An 18,556-nucleotide genomic window follows, 5' to 3' on the forward strand; every position below is an offset into this window, starting at 1 on the left:
ATTTGCCAACGCCTAGTATCATCTGGCATTCAATCAATATTTAAATGGGGGGCGAGATGTTTTCCTTAAGGAGAAATCATTACATCTATTTGGTCCCAAATAAAGTAACAACAAGAACAAAAAGAACCATTAAAGACTGTTGTTAATCGTACTGTGATTATATAAATGGCAAGATTTATTTGCTTGTGTCCTTTTACTATGCATGTTATGTTCCCGGGCAATTAATACTGGAGGAATCTTTCAGGTCAATTAAATATTTAGATGATTAAGTATGCTTAACATTACCTCTTGTTACCAAAGATACGTTTATTCAAACAAAGGGACTGAAATAAAACGTGAAAAGGAAAGGGGGGAAAAAAAAAAGGCCAGTGGCTCCTCCTCCAGACACCCCCTCCCAACTGTGAGGAATAGGAGGGACTGTTCCCCCCCGCCCCCCAGCCCCTGGGAGACACTCTCCTTGCAGTGTTTTAGGCTGTTTTGAAATTCTTTTCTCTAGAGGAAATTTTTTTCCTTGATACCAAAGAGCTGCTGCTGCTGGCGTGGCTGGCGCACCGGGGGCCGAGGACATCGGCGGCACCTCCTGGCTGGTGAAAATGCGGACTGATGATGGCGCGTCTAGGGACGCGGTCTCCCTGGTCTGCAAACTGCACACTCCCTGAATGACAGCGAATTATTCTCCACAGGCTGTTCCTGCGGGAAGTGCCACGCGCGGTCCTTCGGCTTCCTCTGCAAAACCTTGAGAAGGTCTCGGACGCAGAAGAGGAGCGGGGCGCGGCGGTCCGGGGGCGATTCCAGAGCCCGGGGACTCCGGGCCCCGCCGTGCGCGTCGCCGCGGACGGGCTGTGCCAGCCGCGGGTCCCTGACCCCGCGGGGTCGCAGCCTGAGAGCGGGCGGCGGCGGGGGCGATGCGGACCCGCGGGAGCGGACTCTGAGCGGCCGAGGCTCCGGCCTGCGCGCCTCCCCGCGGAGCCGGCTCGCTCCCGGCCAGGCATCGGCGGCCCCGTCGGCGTCCGGGCGGGGCGGGGGCCCCACGTGCAGCCCACCAGCTGCCGCCAGATGTGCCAGCCCCCCGCGGTGAGCCAGGCCCCCCGGAGAGGCTCCTGCCCGCTCTCGAGCCCCGCTCGTCCTCGCAGCCGGCGGCCTTCGTAAAGGAAGCCCGTTCCCCTCGTCCCCCGCCGCGCGGGACCCCGGCTCCCAAAGCGGGGCTCGACTCGAAGCCCTCGGCAGGAGGTTTGTCCCCGCCCGCTCGCCGTGCCGCGCGGCCCCGGGGGACGGAAGGAGCGCGCGGCTGAGATGGGCGAGACCATGTCGAAGAGACTGAAGTTCCATCTGGGAGGGGAAGCCGAGATGGAGGAGCGGGCGTTCACCAATCCCTTCCCGGACTACGAGGCCGCTGCCTCCGCGGTGCTGGCCGCCGGAGCGGCCGAGGAGACGGGCTGTGCTCGCCTCCCGCCCACCACCGACGAGCTTGGCCTCCCTTTTCACAACGACGGAAAGGTGAGTCGGCGGCGGGCGCTGGCCCGGCCGTGGGCCGCGCCAGGTGAGGGGGGTGCCGGCGATGGTAGCGTCCACCCGCCCCGCCCCCACGGCGCGCTGACGTCACCTCTCCGCGCCCGCCGGCCCGAGGCCCAACCTGAGAGAGCGAAGGAGTGGGGAGGAATGGTTTCTGGGGGGAGGGTTGTGGGTTTCTGTTTTGGTACCAACTTGCCTTTTGATAGGCGCCTCCTGGCTTCTCGTGCCTTTGAAATACATTGATGAAGCGCTCTATTTATTGGCGCGTGGAAGTGATTGTCAGGGCTGTAGTGGCGGTTTCCATGCGGATTCCTTTTCTGTCGGCCTTGGCGTGCGCTCCGGCCTCTGGGGCTGCAAACGGACCCCCGACATCTGTTCCTCGTTTCCCTAGGAGACTAGTGTCTCTTCAGGTCTGGCCCCTGGTCCCCTGCCCTTGGGACTTACGGCATTGTTCATAAACAGTAGTGTCGTTTGGATTGGTCTTGTCTGAGTGCCTAGGACTTGCAAACGGGGTATTTGAACAAACGTTCACTTATAGGGGAAAAGCGGAAATAAAGGAAGACGTGAATATCAGCATAACTGTTCGTGTTTGGTAAAAGCAGACGTTTACCACTTACGCTATTGTTTTTTCACTGATCTAAGTGTTCCAAGTCCCACTTCCCCTCCCTGATTCCCCATATATTTTGTATTTTTTACTTTAAGTCACAAGTAGCTTAAGAGTAAAGAAAAGAGGTTTTCTTAAATCTGGAGAAAAAAATATTAAGGAGCCAGCAATGTTTCAAAAAAGTCATAAGAAAAAATTATAATCCTCATCAGTTCATTCAGTTCCTTGTTATTAATTCTTGTTCTGGTCGAATCCAGTTTTTTCATTAGTTCTGGAAATTCTTACCTAGTTCAGTTTTATGATCTTAAAGTTAGGTGAAATCTGAAAAGGAGATTTCAAAGGGATTTTCATATGTTAAAGAAGACTCAAGGATACTGGAGGACTTGCCATTGTCAGGTTAAGGTAGTTTTTCCCTCTAGGGAGGAATTATCATGAAGGTATTTGGGAACTTCCTGGAGGAACATTACACTCTGCCCACCCAAAGTATCTGTCAATGGGCTGCAGGTTATAAGGATATTTAATTGTATCTACGTCTCTTCCTGGAAGCTAGGTTACTGATAGAAATGCTTTGTTCTTGTAAATTGCTAAAACTGAGGGAGACTCAGGTCCTGCAGGATTGTGATCTTCCTAAGTTAACTATTTGTTTTTCCCTTGCTTAGCTTTAGGGCAGCCCGGAGTGCCTGAGGAAAGTCACACACATCCCATGGAGGGGAGGGGTGTCAGCTTCTGCCTGTCCTCTGCTTGCCTTCTGTGCACTCATCACAATGACTATAAATGACAAAAGACTTAAAAAATGGCCGTGGTTAAAGATGTGATGAGAGTTCATTTGATAAGGAAATGCACTTATTCTGTGGTGTGAAACAATGTAAGATAATTGGACATATTGAAATCTGTATCCACACACACACCTGTTGGGGAGGGGGCTCTTCCTTTGCCCTGTGGTCCTTCTAGCTGGACTTAGAATCAAATTGACATAAGGAGATTAATAGGAGAAAATCAAATTTAATAGGTGTACTTACAGGGAATCCATACAGACAGGAGATTCCAAAGACAATGAGGCAACATGAGAAACATATATGAGCTAAGGAGAGGTGTGGGGGGCGGGGTCTGAGGACACAAATCAGGAGAAAGGCCTTTAGCAGGGAGGTGGACAGGAATGTTTGGAAAAACACGGTTGCCATATTATGCAGATGAGTTCCTTAGGTAAAGGGGAGCCTCTTTTACTAGCTCTCTTCCTGTTGATGCGGTGGTGGGATATAGGTGAGGTTCAGTGGGGTGGAGTCTGGAGCCCACGACCAAGAAAGAATTCTTGAGGCATCTTTGGTGCAAAATTGGTGGTTTATTAAAGCACGGGGACAGGACCCGTGGGCATAAAGAGCTGCTGCCCCGGGTTATGGGGGGTGGCTGATTATACACTATGGGGTTGGGGGAAGGTAAGGAAAAAGGGAGGTTGAGAAAATACTTTCATATGTTAAAGAAGACTCACTGGATACAGGAGGCCTTGCTATTGTCAGGTTAAGGTTGTTTACCACTCTAGTAAGGCAGTAACATGAAGATAGTTGGGGGCTTCCTGGAAGAATGTCACATGTATCCCACCCAAGAGTTGGCGCGGGGGTGGGGGGGTGGGGGGGTGGCTGGAGGTTGCAAGGTGTCAGTTTATGCTTTGTCTTCAGCCAGCCTTCTGTTCCCTCATCACTGTTACAGGCTGTCCTTCCAATGTAAATTTAGGCAGTTGTCAGGGAGGCAGAGAGCTTTCCTGCATCTGCTGGGTTTTGATTACTTTTTTTTTTTTTTTTAGAAAAGTTATTTTAGAGCAGGAGGGGGGGGAGGGGCAGAGGGAGGAGAAGCAGATTTCCTGCCAAGCAGGAAGCCCAACGCAGGATTCCATCCCCAGGGCCCCAGGATGGTAATGTGAGCCACCCAGCCACACCTGGGTTTTGATTACTTTTAACTCAAAATAATGTTCATGCCAAAGTGGCCCATCTTGGGGCTGCCTCCTCTTAGCCCCTCCATACCCTAAGGTTTATCATCACTTACTTGTCAATGCTTCCCATGTAATTTAACATACCAAATAAACATATTTCGTTTTACATCTCTTTTTTACAAGGTAAGAGACAAATCCTTTGAGATTTTCCAGGGACCCTCAGAGAAATCAAGGTTGTTTTAATGTCAAACACACCATTTAGAATTTGATTTTGGGAAGTTGTCAAAATGTCGAAAAGTTTGAGCATTTGACTAAATAGGATCGCAGATTATGAAATAATACTTAGTGATTCACATAACCAAAGTGGCAACAGAAGACTGTAAAGGCGAATCCAAAAGGTTACATAGTTGAGAACAAAACTTAACTCTTTTAATATTGAAGACTCAGTTCTCCCAAGTAATCAAAATCTTGATACAGACATTAAGCACAAAAAATCACTTTGATAAGACACAAAATCTTTGCTTTCTGGGCAGATTACTTTAAAGATAGACCTTTTGCAGTTTCTCTATAGACCAATAGAAAAGTTTGTCCTTTTAACAGGAGAAACAAATTCTGATTTTGCGTGTGTACTTTTGATAATTTAGACTCATTCTTTAAAAACTTAAATTAATTCCAGTCTTAGCCTGCTTGCTCATACAGAGAATTCCTTTTCCAAGACTCCTTTTCCACAACCTTCCCATCCATTCAGGGTTTCCCTCTTTCTTATCCTGGAACAACCAGTCATTTTACTTTAGGACACAGTTACACTTTTTTTACACACCTTGCTAAGGGCAGAAGGCCTACTTAGCCCAACTCCCTGCCCCCCATCCTGTAAGTCTGCTTTAACATACAAAAATTCCTTCAGAAATTTTCCTTTATCTCTCAACTCCGCAAGATGTGTGTTGGCAAGCATCCCCTAAGCATATGGCCCACCAACATACATCTGAAGGGTCTCATGACTAAGTTTTATTAAACGGTAATAAATGACCTTTTCCCAACAATAGCTAATCCCTTCAAGGTCCTGAAAATCTTGTTATCCCTAAACCCCCTCGAACTTGTTGGTATATAATCACCACCCCTCACGACCTAATTGCAGCTCTTTCTGCCCATGGGTCCTGTCCCTGTGCTTTAATAAAACCACCTTTTCACACCTAAGATGTCTCAAGAATTCCTTCTTGGCTGTTGGTTTTGAACCTTAACATCTTTCCTACATCATCCCCTAAATGGAGAAGGGACTTTGAGCCTGGGAAACAAGGCAGGGAAGTTCATACAGTTTACAGAGTTTTGTTCAGGGGAACTTACTGATGGGGGTTGGGGTGGAGGATGATCCAGTCACTCTGGGGTTATTCTCTGCGAAGTCCAGAGACGTTAGTGCAGAGATGTTACAGAGGGAGGGAACACACAGAAGGGCCCTGTAGTGAGATCAGAGGGCTTGCATGTATCTAATTGGTAGTTAATCTTTAATCACATTTTATGGCCCCACCTGGACATCAGGAAGGCGTGAGGCTGTGTTATCCCCAGCAGCTTCATGAGAGGCCAGAGTAAGCCTCCCCCCATCCTGGCCTTGATGGGCATTTCTAGGGTATGTACATTAACGGTCAAGGGGCCTAGAACACGGAGCCTCAAGAGAGGTCATCAAGTGAACGTGAAGAACAAGACAGAGGGCCAGAGATGGAGTCGGTGTTGTCAGCATGCCTGCAGTTTGATTTTAATAGTTTTATTATCACGTGTCTTAGACAAGGACATTTCAGATTAAAATAACGGGGTGATCTGTTTATTATGTCCAGATCTTTTCCCAAGTTTGGGAAGTTCTCTGCTATCATTTCTTGAAACAAGTTTTCTGCCCCCTTCTCTTTGTGGGATGGATTCAGATATTGTTGTTTTGTTTTGAAGGTGTCCAATAGATCTCATAGGCTTTTTCACTCTTTTTATTTCTTTTTTTCTTTTTTATCTTCAACTGAGTTGTTTCAAAGTTCCTATCCTCTCACTGAGTTTATCTTTTATTTGGTCTACTCTGCTTTTGAGTCTCTTTGTTGTGTTTTCTATTTCATTAAATTCTTCATCTCTAGAATTTATCTTCAATTCTTTTCTATGATTTCTATCTCTGTTAAATTTCTCATTTTGGTCATGTGTTCTTTTTCTGATTTCATTAAATTTTCTTTCTGTATTTTCTTGTAGTTCATCGAGTTTCCTTAAAACAGGTATTTTGAATTCTTTATTGGATGAATCATACATTTTCATGTCTTTGGGTTTGGTTAGTGGCAGATTATTGTGATCTTTGGGTATGTTGTGTTCCCTTGATTTTTCATTAACCTGAAGGAATCCAGAGCAACTGTGCAGGAGTGGTATCCCTTTCATGCCCTCTGCTCTTGGAATCTTCTGTGCTACTGTCCTGATTTTCCTCTTCTCCCCAGTCGTAGAGTTCTCTCAGCAACGCTCTGGATGCCGTGGGAGGAGAATGAGTCTCTGCAGCAGAGTCCTGCACAGATAGGAGACCTGGGCACTCACTCAAGGGCTCTCTCTTTTCCCTATGGGAGAAAACACAGGCCATCTATTTAGACCTATGCTGTTCCACCCTTGGGAAGCGGTGATGCTGATAAAGACAAGCTCTTACCCAATTTAATGCATACAAACTCATTTTTTTCCCCCTCTAAAGGACTGTTGGAACTTTTCCTCTGCAAATCTGGGCTTGTCCAAAGGTTTTCTGATCGGAAAGTGATTGCTTAACCCCGGGGTTCTGCATGCACTCTCAGATCACAGCTTGAGGCTGGGGGGGCGGGGGCGACGACTAGTTCACAGTCTCCTGTAGGTTCCACAGCCAGTACCAAAATCTCTGCTTATTACCTTATAGACTGGTGGGCTAGACCGCCCACGGGTCCCTTGGTGTAAGGTGCTGGGTTCCACAACTCACCCAAAAGCACTTCTGTTTGTGGATGGATGCCTAATTTTTATTGCTAAAGGGAGGACAAAAACAAGGGATCCTGAGCCCGATGCTGCAGTGATGCTGACGTCAGCCTGGTTTAGGTCTTTAATATTTATCTATTAATTTTTTCCTGAATGTACACAAGAGGTTTCTGGATCAGAGGTTTATTATTTATCAGACAGACTATAACCAGTGAGTGGTTCCATGTGTCTCAGATCTTCCCTGTGGGGCAACACAGTGAAAACTAGGTCAGATGTCCTCCATACGCAGAGTCTATGTATGGTAGGCAGATAATGAAGAAAATTAACTTTTCTCTGGTTTTTACAAATGGAAAAGAGGCAACTGTCTTCCTTTCTCCTTCTGGGAGAGTTTCATTGGAAATATCATACTCTAAGTCTTTGGGACGTGAATAGATTTCTCCATGCAAAAGATAAAACCGTTTCTCCTCAGTTTTACAACTTGGAAATGTCTCCTTGTTTTAGGGCCTCATCCCCCTGAAATATAAACCCATACCTCTGGGGTTAGCTAAACCTCTCTGGACTTCTCACAATGTATACAATTGTAACTTAATTCCTAAGGTTTGCTTTTAATCCAGAATCCAAAATTTCAGGAAGATTTGCCCTGAAAGCCCTAACTGTGCAATAACATAAAAACATTTTCTCCAGAGTCTCATAGAGGGACATTTTTATAACAAGTCAGTCCATCAGTAAGACGCACAGTCATAAATTTGTGTCTAATAACAGAACTACAAAATACATGAAAACAAAAGTAATAATTAAAGGGTTAAATAGAAAATTCCATGATCATAGTCATGGATTTTAATATACCTCAGCAGTTTCTCTGGCAGCTAGATTTTTAAAAAATCATCAAAGACATAAAATTCTGAACATTATCAACTACTTATTTAAGAATACTGCTAAATTTCTCTTGAGATAGGCTACCGGTGAATTAGAATACTTGTTTCCTTAGCTCTTAGCAGCCTTGGGACTTAGTATTTTTAAATTTTTTTATTATTTGTTAATCTGTTAAAGCAAACTATGGTACTTATATTTATTTGCATTTCATTAATTGCTAAGTGATTGAACATTTTTGCATATGTTTGTCATTTCATATTTTTTTTATGGTACATGGATAATTTTAGGTCTATTTCTGCATCGTTATGGTCTTTTTTTACTTACAGTGTTTTATATTGCAGATGTTTCCCCCTTGTCATTAATTTTGAAGCCGTCTTTCTTAAATTCTTTAACTTATAGAAGTTAACATGTTTGTGTAGTCAAGTCCATCTTCTTTTTTTAAATTTTTTTTCTTTGGTTTCTACAACTTATTTTTTGTAATCCTACCAATGCCTTATAGTCCACATAGGGCATTGTGTCTCATTTAAAAACTTACCTTATAAAATCAAGGTAGACACCCTCTAACTAATGAAGCATTGAAATGGGCCAGGTAATATAATTTCTACCTCTTATGTTCTGACAACATAAAGTATTTATTATAATATTTATTATAATATTACCCTGTTCTTATGCAATTTAAATTTCTGTATTCTTTTGGTTCTCAGATCATTCATAATTTCACAAGGCGAATCCAGACCAAAATCAAAGATCTTCTGCAGCAGATGGAGGAAGGGCTGAAGACAGCCGACCCGCATGATTGCTCTGCTTACACTGGTTGGACAGGTGAGAAGGTGGGAGACAAGTAATGGGTATGTTCTGTTTTGGGATTATAATTATAAGACTTGAATTTAAAATTTTTCTTCTTTGAAAGTTTTATGCCCTTTAAATGAAATCTTGAACTTCTTCAGTGATGAGATGCTTTGGAGTTTTATTTCTAAAGAAATCTTTTCTGCTTGAAGTTTGATATGTAGTGTATCATGTTTTTATAGCATTATTTATTTGACCTAATACATGGGTATCTATGAAAACATGTAATAAGAGAAAACTTGCCCTAGGCCAGTTTTTTGTTTGCCTTCATTGCTTTGATCTTTGGGACAAGTTGCATATGTGATTTCTCCATTATGCATAAACTGTTTAACCTATTGCTTGTACTCATTTGACTCATTTGTACACATAAAAATTTTGATTTTGAATTTAGTGATAATAATTAAATAAGCGACCTGTAATACACATTACATCAAAAAACTTAATTTCAAAATTAACTTGCCTTAATAAATATTTACATTCTTATTATTTTACCATATAGCCAGAACATTGTAATAACTGTTTAGGGAGTATAAAAGAAGTAAAAGACCTTCTTCCGAGAGATTAGACTGCAGTATGATTATTGCTAATAACAATTTACTTATCAATTTATAGCCCTTGTTAAAAGTTTTTATTGTTTATTCAATGAACAGCATAGACATAAGTGTACATGCTAGCATCACTGAGAAGTGATGCCTTCTTTTGCAGTGTACAACCAAACGTGATGGCCCTCATCTTTTTTGTGTGTTCATTTTTATATTTATTTCTGTGATATTTTATTTGTATTTGCCTATTAGGAGTACAACATTTACATAATGACATTAAAATTAAAATTTTCAATCTATTAAACCCAGAAAGACCTGGAGCCAAAGAAATTTACCTTAAATGTAAATTTAGATAATTTTAGCTAACTTGAGTTAAAATGCAAAGAAGAAGAATTTTTTAAAAATATTTTATTTATTTATTTTAAAGAGAGAGAGAGCCTGCAAGTGGGGGAAGTGCAGAAGGAGAGAGAGAGAATCTCAAGCAAACTCCCCACTGAGTGTAGAGCCTGACGCAGGGCTGGATCTCTGAGATCATGACCTGAGCCAAAACCGAGTGTCAGGTGCTTAGCTGACTGAGCCACCCAGGAGCCCCAAGATAAAAGTAAAAAGCAAAGAAGGATATTTTTATTTTTATTTATTTATTTTAAGATTCTATTTATTTGAGAGGGAGAAAGAACATGAGCTGGGGGGGAAGGGGCAGAGGGAGAAGGAGAAGCAGACTCCCCACTGAGCAGGGAGCTCAGTATAGGACCAGAACCCAATGCAGGACTCGATCCCAGGACCCAGAGATCATGACCTGAGCTGAAGGCAGACGCTCAACCCGACTGAACCACCCAGGTGCCCCAAGAAGGATATTTTTAAAGGAAAAATAACATCGTTATTAGCACAGATTTCCCCTAAAAAGTCTTTTACTTAAAACATTTCTTATTGAAAGAGGGGTTTTATGTCCATGATTCTAAATTAGCTATGCATCAGAAACACTCAGAGGGTTTTATAATAAACAACATATTACCAGCCTTCGTCCCAGAATGATTACATGAGGATCTCTGGTGGAGGCGTCCAAGTATCAGTATTAAAAATCCCCGTTTGTTGTCATCTTTTGGAATCAATGATAGAGCCGTCACGGAGGTATTTGGTGTGAATGGGTAAACATAATATTTAGGGCTTTGGGATTCAGGTAGCACTGTTTACACCCATACCTCCTATCTTTTCTCCTAAAACTGTACAATACAAGAATGAATGAAGCACCCACAACCTTTTTTTTTTTTTTAGCAAAATTGTGAGATAGAGAATACACCAAATAAAAATGTATGAAAAACAAATAGAATCCAGAACAATGGTAGAAAGTGACAGTGGTGTCCAGGTGAGGAAGCCAAATGACCCATGGGTGGCAAAATGTATTCTGCAATTCCCCCTCTCCCAAATCAGTAAATAATTATTCTCAGAAGGAAGAGACCACCGTCAGGGGGAGTTTTTGAGGGCATATCTGATGAACACAAAGTGGGCAAGGAAGAGAGGCAGAGGAAAATGGTATGGAGAGCAGCATACAGGGAACAGAGGTTATAGAACTTTTTTAAACAGCATTATTCTAAAGGGGATTATCTTATGAGGCAGAAACTTCATCCCTGGTGGCACTGGCTAATAGTGTAGTCAGAAAGGAAACGTCAGTGGTAGGAACCCTCATGAAAAAAATAAGGGTATGGGAATCAAAGGAAATCTGGTCACCACAAGTCACCATATACAAATAAACTGTCACTTAGTAAGAAGAGGATACCGTGAGATTAAGAAAACTGGGAAAGCTATCCTAACACTTTCCCTCTTTTAGCGAGTCTTCCTGTTAAGAGTTTATTCAAGAAATTCACCTAATTCAAACGTAAGAAAAAATTCAGTTGTATACATAATATTAGAAAAAAAGGAATATCAAATTTTGTCAGTGGAAGAAGAAAAAACACCAGGAAAATGCCATTACAATGTGGAGAAGAATTACAGCATTTTCAACATTAATTTTGGAACTTAATTAAGCAATTGTGTCACAACCAGAAATAAAGGAGGGACCCAGAAAAGAGACGGCAGGACAGTGAGATGATGTGGAATAAGAACTGAAAGAACACAGAAAAGAAATTGAAGGACAAGGGAGAATCACTTCAGAAATAAAGTCCAAATGACGAGGGGCTGAGGAAAGAACTGACACTACAGAAAGCACGGCAATACCATAAAAACGAAAAAACATAAAATGAAGAGAGAGCTCTGGTTTCTGGTCTGGGATGTGATGAGTTTAGAAGTTATCACTGCATCCTAAGAAGTAAAAGCTGAAACAGACTGAGAGAATAACAATTCTGAGATCCATTAGTGAAGTGAGGTCATAGGGCAAATGTCTGCAGCGAAAATAGGAGAGACAGACAGGGAGGCAGAGAAAATCACGGTTTACTGGAGCAGAGATTCCCTGGGAACCAGTGTGGGGGTGAGAAATTTAAACTTTAATTGATGAATTGCTAGAGGCTGAGTGTGAACCGTTATGAGAGTAAAATGCCTTTCGATGGACCCAGTTATAAGGACCCTTCTTCACTTTTTCAAGTTTAACTCCGGGCATTCTCCCAGGTTCTCACTGTAGTTATTGGAGAAAAATCCCTTTGTGCTTCTGGAAGGGGGAGGAAAGAGGAACGTTTTGAAATATGCCAGAGCATTCTGTTTCTCTTCACAAGACTGACCCTCAGGAGAAACTGTTTTACCAGACAGAGCCTACCTAGCCTACTGGAGTTTTATTGAAGCCAGACTTACCTGGGGGAAGGGAAATACCTAACTCCACCCTGCTGTGGCTGGGCCTTCCACGTGGGAGAAGGGAAGTACCCAACTCCAGCCGCCTGTAATGATGCTGTCCAACCTACAGGACGAAAACACCAAGAAGCACTAGGAAAGGTCATAGTCCAGGGGCACACTGAAGACTGAGACCTAATCATAGGACCATAGAATGCTTCTATTCCCCTATTCCTTACCACCACATCACTAAAGGACTGGTTACAGCAGTTTCTTTTACCCAGTACATTATGTCCACCTTGCAATGAAAATTTACAAGGAATACTAAAAGGCAAAAAAGTAAAATAGAATTAAAACAGTTTGAAGTGACTAAGTAAACATTAGACCCAAAATCAGATATGGCAGGAATGTTGACATTATCAAACTAGAAATTTTCAAATACTATGATTAATAATGCTAAGGATTTTGGTGGAAAAAGTAAAAAAAAAAAAGTTTTGATAGGGATTGCATTAAATATATAGATTGCTTTGGGTAGTATAGACATTTTAAGACTATTTGTTTTTCCAATCTATGAACATGAAATATCTTTCCATTTCTTTTTGTCATATTCACTTTCATCGGTGTTTTATAGTTTTCAGAGTACAGGTCTTGCACCTCTTTGGTTAGGTTTCTCGTAGGTATCTTATTATGTTTGGTGTAAACTGTAAATGGGATTCATTTCTTAATTTCTCTTTCTGCTGTGTCTTTATTGGTGTGTAGAAATGCAACAGATTTCTGTACATTGATTATGTATCCTGCAACTTTACTGAATTTATGTATTAGAGCAATTTTTTGGTGGAATCTTAGGTTTTCTATATAGAGTATCGTATCATCTGGAAATAGTGAAAGTTTGACTTCTTCCTTGCCGATTTGGATGCCTTTTATTTCTTTTTGTTGTCCAATCGCTGTGGACAGGACTGGGATTCTAGTACTGTTAAATAACAGTGGTGAGAGTGGACATCCTTGCCTTGTTCCTGACTGTTAAGGAAAACCTCTCAGTTTTCCCCATAGATGGCCTTTATTTTGAGGTATGTTCCCTTTAAAACTACTTTGCTGAGGGTTTTTATCATGAATGGGTGTACTTTGTCAAATGCTTGTTCCGCATCTGTTGAGAAGATCATATGGTTCTTATCCTTTCTTTTATTAATGTGATGTATCATACTGATTGGTTTGCAAATATTCAACCACCCTTACAAGCCAGGAATAAATCTGACTTGATGGTGAACGATTTTTTCGTCTTGTTGGATTAGATTTGGTAAGATTCTCCTATGAAACCATCTGGTCCTAGACTTTTGTTTGTTAGGAGGTTTTTGATTGCTGTGATTCAATTTCTCTGCTGGTTATTGGTCTGTTCATATTTTCTATTTCTTCCCGTTTCAGTTTTGGTAGTTTATATGTTTCTAGAAATTTATCCGTTTCTCCCAGATTGTTCAATTTGTTTGGTGTGTAGATTTCGTAATAGTTTTTATTTCTGTGGTATTATTTGTTATTCCTCCTCTCTCATTTCTGATTTTATTTGGATCCTTTCTCTTTTCTTTTTGATGAGTTTGGCTGGGGGTTTATCAATTTTATTAATATTTTCAAAGAACCAGCTCCTGGTTTCATTGATCTGTTCTATTTTGTTTTTTTTTAGTTTCTGTATCATTTATTTCTGCTCAAATCTTTATTATTTCCTTTATTCTGCTGGCTTTAGGCTTCATTTGTTTTTGTTTTTCTAGCCCCTTCAGTTAGATTATGTTGTTTCTTTGAGATTTTTCTTCCTTCTTGAGGTAGACCTATATTGCTATATACTTCTCTCTTAGGACAGCTTTTGCTGCATCCTAAAGGTTTTGGACTGTTATGTTTTAATTTTCATTTGATTCCATGTACTTCCTTGATTTCCTGGTTCACTCATTCATTGCTTAGTAGCATGTTGTTAAACCTCAATGTATTTATGGTCATTTGAGATTTTTTCTTCTGGTTCACTTCTAATGTCATAGTGTTGTGGTCAGAAAAGGGGCATGGCATGACGTCAGTCTTTTTGTGTTTGTTGAAGCCTGTTGTGTGATCTAAAACGTGAACTATTCTGGAGAATATTCCACGTGCATTCAAAAAGAATGTGTATTCTGCTGATTTAAAATGCAGTGTTCTGAATATATCTGTTAAATCCATGTGGTCCAGTGTGTCATTCAAAACCATTGTTTCTTTGTTGATTTTCTGTTTAGATCATCTGTCCATTGATGTATGTGTGATGTTAAAGTCTCCTACTATTGTATTATTAATTAGCTGTTTTCTGTTTCTTATTAATTGTTTTACATATTCGGGTGCTCCCATGTTGGGTGTATAAATACTTAACAATTATTCTGTCTTCTTATTGGATTGTCCCTTTTATGATTCTATAGTCCTCCTTTTTTTTTTAAATTTCAATTTTAGTTAGTGAACTTACAGTGCAATATTGGTTTCTGGAATAGAATTCACTGATTCATCACTTACATACAGCAACCAGTGCTTATCTTTAATATCCATCACCCATCTAGCCCATCCTCCCCTCGTTCCTCCCTCAACCCTCAGTTTGTTCTCTATTGTTAAGAGTCACTTATGACTTGTTTCACTCTCCTTTTTTTCCTTACCCTGTCCCATATGTTTGTTTTCTTACTTGAATTCCATATATGAATGAGATCATATGGTATTTGTCTTTCTCTGACTTATTTCACTTTGCATAATATGCTATAGCTCCATTCACATCATTGCAAGTGGCAAGATTTCATTCTTTTTAATGGCTGAATAATATTCCATTTTATATATATAACTCACATCTTCTTTATCTATTCATCAGTTGATGGACATTTGGGCTCTTCCATATTTGTCTGTTGTTGATAATGCTGCCATAAACATTGGGGTGCATGTGCCCTTTTGAATCTGTATTTTTGTATCCTTTAGGTAAATATCTAGTAGTGCAATTACTTCCTCGTAGGGGTACTTCTATTTTTAGCTTTTTGAGGAACCTCCAAACTGTTCTCCAGATTGGCTACACCAGTTTGCATTCCCATCAACAGTGCAACAGGGTTCCCCTTAATCGCATCCTCACCAACATCTGTTGTTTCCTGTGATGTTAATTTTAGTGATTCTGACAGGTGTGAGGGGGTATCTCTTCATAGCGTTGATTTGCATTTCCCTGATGATGAGTGATGTTGAGCATCTTTTCGTATGTCTGTAAGCCATTTGTATGTCTTCTTTGGAAAAATGTTCATGCCTTCCCATTTTTTTCCTTTTCTTTTCTTTTTTTTTTAATTTACAGTGAGAGAGTAGGAGTAGGAGGGGGCAGAAGGAGATGGAGAGAGAATCTGAGGCAGAATCTATGCTGGCACAGAGCCTGAAGCAGGGCTTGATCTCACAACCCTGGGACTACAACCGGAACCGAACTGGAAATTGGACACTTAACCGACTGTGCCACCCAGGCATCCTGTCCTCTCCCCATTTCTTAACTGGAATATTTGTTTTTTGGGTGTTGAGTTTGATAAGCTCTTTATAGATTTTGGATACTAACCCTTTATCAGACATATTATTTGCAAGTATCTTCTCCCATTCTGTAAGCTGCTTTTTAATTCTTCTGATTGTTTCCTTTGCTGTGCAGAAGGTTTTATCTTGATGAATCCTAGTAGTTCATTTTTGCTTTGTTTCCCTTGCCTCCAGCAATGTGTTTAATAAGAAGCTGCTACAGCTGAGTTCAAAGAGGTTTCTGCCTGTCTTTTCCTCTAGGATTTTGATGATTTCCTGTCTCACATTTAGGTCTTCCATCCATTTTTAATTTATTTTTGTGTATGGTGTAAGAAAGTGGTCCAGTTTCATTTCTCTCAGTGTTGCTGTCCAGTTTTCCCAACACCATTTGTTGAACAGACTTTTTCCCATTGGATCTTCTTTCCTGCTTTGGCAAAAAGATTAATTGACCACGTAGCTGTGGGTTCATTTCTGGGCGCTCTCTTCTGTCCCCTTGATCTATGCATCTGATTTTGTGCCAGTACAACACGGTCTTCAAGATTGCAGCTTTGTAAAATAGCTTGAAATCTGGAATACATGATACCTCCAGTTTTGTTTTCCTTTTTCAGAATTACTTTGGGTATTCAGTGTCTTTTCTGGTTCCATACAAATTTTGATATTGTTTATTCTAGCTTTGTGAAAAATGCTGGTGGTATTTTGATAGGGATTGCATTAAATGTGTAGATTGCTTTGGGTAGCACAGACATTTTGACCATGTTTGTTCTTCCAATCCACAAGCATGGAAAGCTTTCCATTTCTTTGTGGCCTCTTCAGTTTATTTCATAAGTGATCTATAGTGTTCAGAATAGAAATCTTATGTCACTTTAGTTAGGTTTATTCCTAGGTGTCTTATTTTGGGGGGCAGCAGTTACACATGGGATTGATTCCTTGATTTCTTTTTCTGCTGCTTTGATATTGGTGTATAGAAATGCAATAGATTTCTGTGCATTGATTTTATATTCTGCAACATTGATGAATGCACGTATTAGTTCTAGCAGTTTTTTGGTGGAGTCTTTTGGATTTTTTCTTTTTTTTTTTTTTAAAGATTTTATTTATTTGAGAGAGAGATAGAGCGAATGTGCATACAGAGTGAGAGGGAGAAGCAGACTCCCTGCTGAGCAGGGAGCCTGACATGGGACTTGATCCCAGGACCCCAAGATCATGACCCGAGCTGAAGGCAGACGTTTAACCAACTGAGCCACCCAGGTACCCCGTCTTTCACATTTTCTACATAGAACATGTCATCTGCAAAGAGTGAAAGTTTGACTTCTTCCTTGCAATTTGGATGCCTTTTCTTTTTGTTTTCTGATTGCTGACGCTAAGCTGCCAGTCCTATGTTAAATAGTAATGGGGACAGTGGAAATCCCTCTCTTGCTCCTGACAGTAAGGGAAAAGCTCTCAGTTTTTCCCCATTGAGGATGATATTAGCTGTGGATCTTCCATATATGGCCTTTATGATGGTGAGGTATGTTCCATCTGTCCCTACTTTGTTGAGGGTTTTTATCCAGAATGGATGCTAAATTTTGTCAAACGCTTCTTCTGCATCTACTGCAGGATCAGATGGTTCTCATCCTTTTATTAATGAGGTGTATCATGTTGATTGATTTGCGAATATTGAACCACCTCTGCAGCCCAGGAATAAATCCCCTTGATCATGGAGAATAATTCTTGTAATGTACTGTTGGATTTGATTTGCTAGTATCTTGTTGAGAATTTTTGTATCCATGTTCATCAAGAATATTGGTCTGTAATTCTCCTTTTTAGTGGAGTCTTTGTCTGGTTTTGGGATTGAGGTAGTGCTGGCTTCATAGAACGAGTTTCGGACTTTTCCTTCCATTTCTGTTTTTGGAACAGTTTAAATATTAATTCACATATAAATGTCTGGTAGACTTCTCCTGGGAATCCTTCTGGCCCAAGACTTTTATGTGTTGGGAGATTTTTGATGACTGGTTCAATTTCTTTGCTCGTTAGTGTTCTGTTCAAATTTTCTGTTTCTTCCTGTTTCAGATTTGGTAGTTAGTAGATTTCTAGGACTCTGTGCATTTCTTCCAGGTTGCCCAGTTTGTTGGCATATAATTTTTCATAGTATTCTCTTATAATTGTATTTCTGTGTTGTTGGTTATGATCTCTCCTCTTTCATTCATGATTTTATGTATTTGGGTCCTTTCTCTTTTTCGAGAATCTGGCTAGGGATTTGTCAATTTTACTAATTCTCTTGAAGAACCAGCTCTTAGTTTTGTTAAATTGTTCTACTGATTTTTTTTTGTTTGTTTGTTTCTATATCATTTACTTGTGCACTCATATTTATTATTTACCTTCTTCTGCTGGTTTTAGGCTTTATTGGCTGCTTCTTTTCTAGCACCATTAAGTGTAAGGTTGGGTTGCTTATTGAGACTTCTTGTTTCTTGAGGTATGCCTGTATTGCAATACACTTCCCTCTTAGGACTGTCTTTGCTGCATCCCAAAGGTTTTTGAATGTTGTCTTTTCATTTTCATTGCTTCCATGTATTTTTTTTTTAATTTCTTCTTTAATATCCTGGTTAAGCCATTCATTCTTTACTAGGATGTTCTTTAACCTCCATGTATTTGTGGTCTTTCCAAATTTTTTCTTGTTGACTTCCAGTTTCATAGCATTGTGGTCTGAAAATATGCATAGCATGATCTCAATCTTTTTGTACTTGTTGAGGGTTGATTTGTGACATGGTATGTGATCTATTCTGGAGAATGTTCCATGTACACTCAAAAAAAATGTGTGTTCTGCTGCTTCATGATGATATGTTCTGAAAATATATGTTAAGTTCATCTGATCCACCGTGTTATTCAAAGCCATTGTTTCCTTGTTGATTTTCTGCTTAGATGATCTGTCCATTGCTGTAAGTAGGGTGTTAAAAGTCCCCTAATTTTATTGTGTTGTTATCAATGAGTTTCTTTATGTTTATTATTAATTGTTTTACATATTTGGGTGTTCCAAGTTGGGGGCATAAATATTTATAATTGTTAGTT

The 18,556-nt window shown here is 40.5% G+C and overlaps 1 protein-coding gene across 2 annotated transcripts in view; it reads left to right on the forward strand.

The window, feature by feature from the left end:
* The first annotated feature begins 427 nt into the window (after positions 1 to 427).
* Positions 428 to 18,556, forward strand: part of LANCL2 (LanC like 2) — a 50,414-nt gene continuing 32,285 nt past the window's right edge. For both annotated transcript variants that reach the window (XR_002141406.2, XM_002930157.4), the window contains exons 1-2: positions 428 to 1,497; positions 8,561 to 8,678. Coding sequence is in view for 1 of the 2 variants with exons in the window: in XM_002930157.4 (XP_002930203.1) it covers positions 1,294 to 1,497; positions 8,561 to 8,678 (322 nt within the window). In the remaining variant the exon portion in view is untranslated. The remainder of the gene's footprint in view (positions 1,498 to 8,560; positions 8,679 to 18,556) is intronic.

Source organism: Ailuropoda melanoleuca, chromosome 1, assembly GCF_002007445.2.
Source record: "Ailuropoda melanoleuca isolate Jingjing chromosome 1, ASM200744v2, whole genome shotgun sequence".
In the NCBI taxonomy this organism is placed as follows: domain Eukaryota; kingdom Metazoa; phylum Chordata; class Mammalia; order Carnivora; family Ursidae; genus Ailuropoda; species Ailuropoda melanoleuca.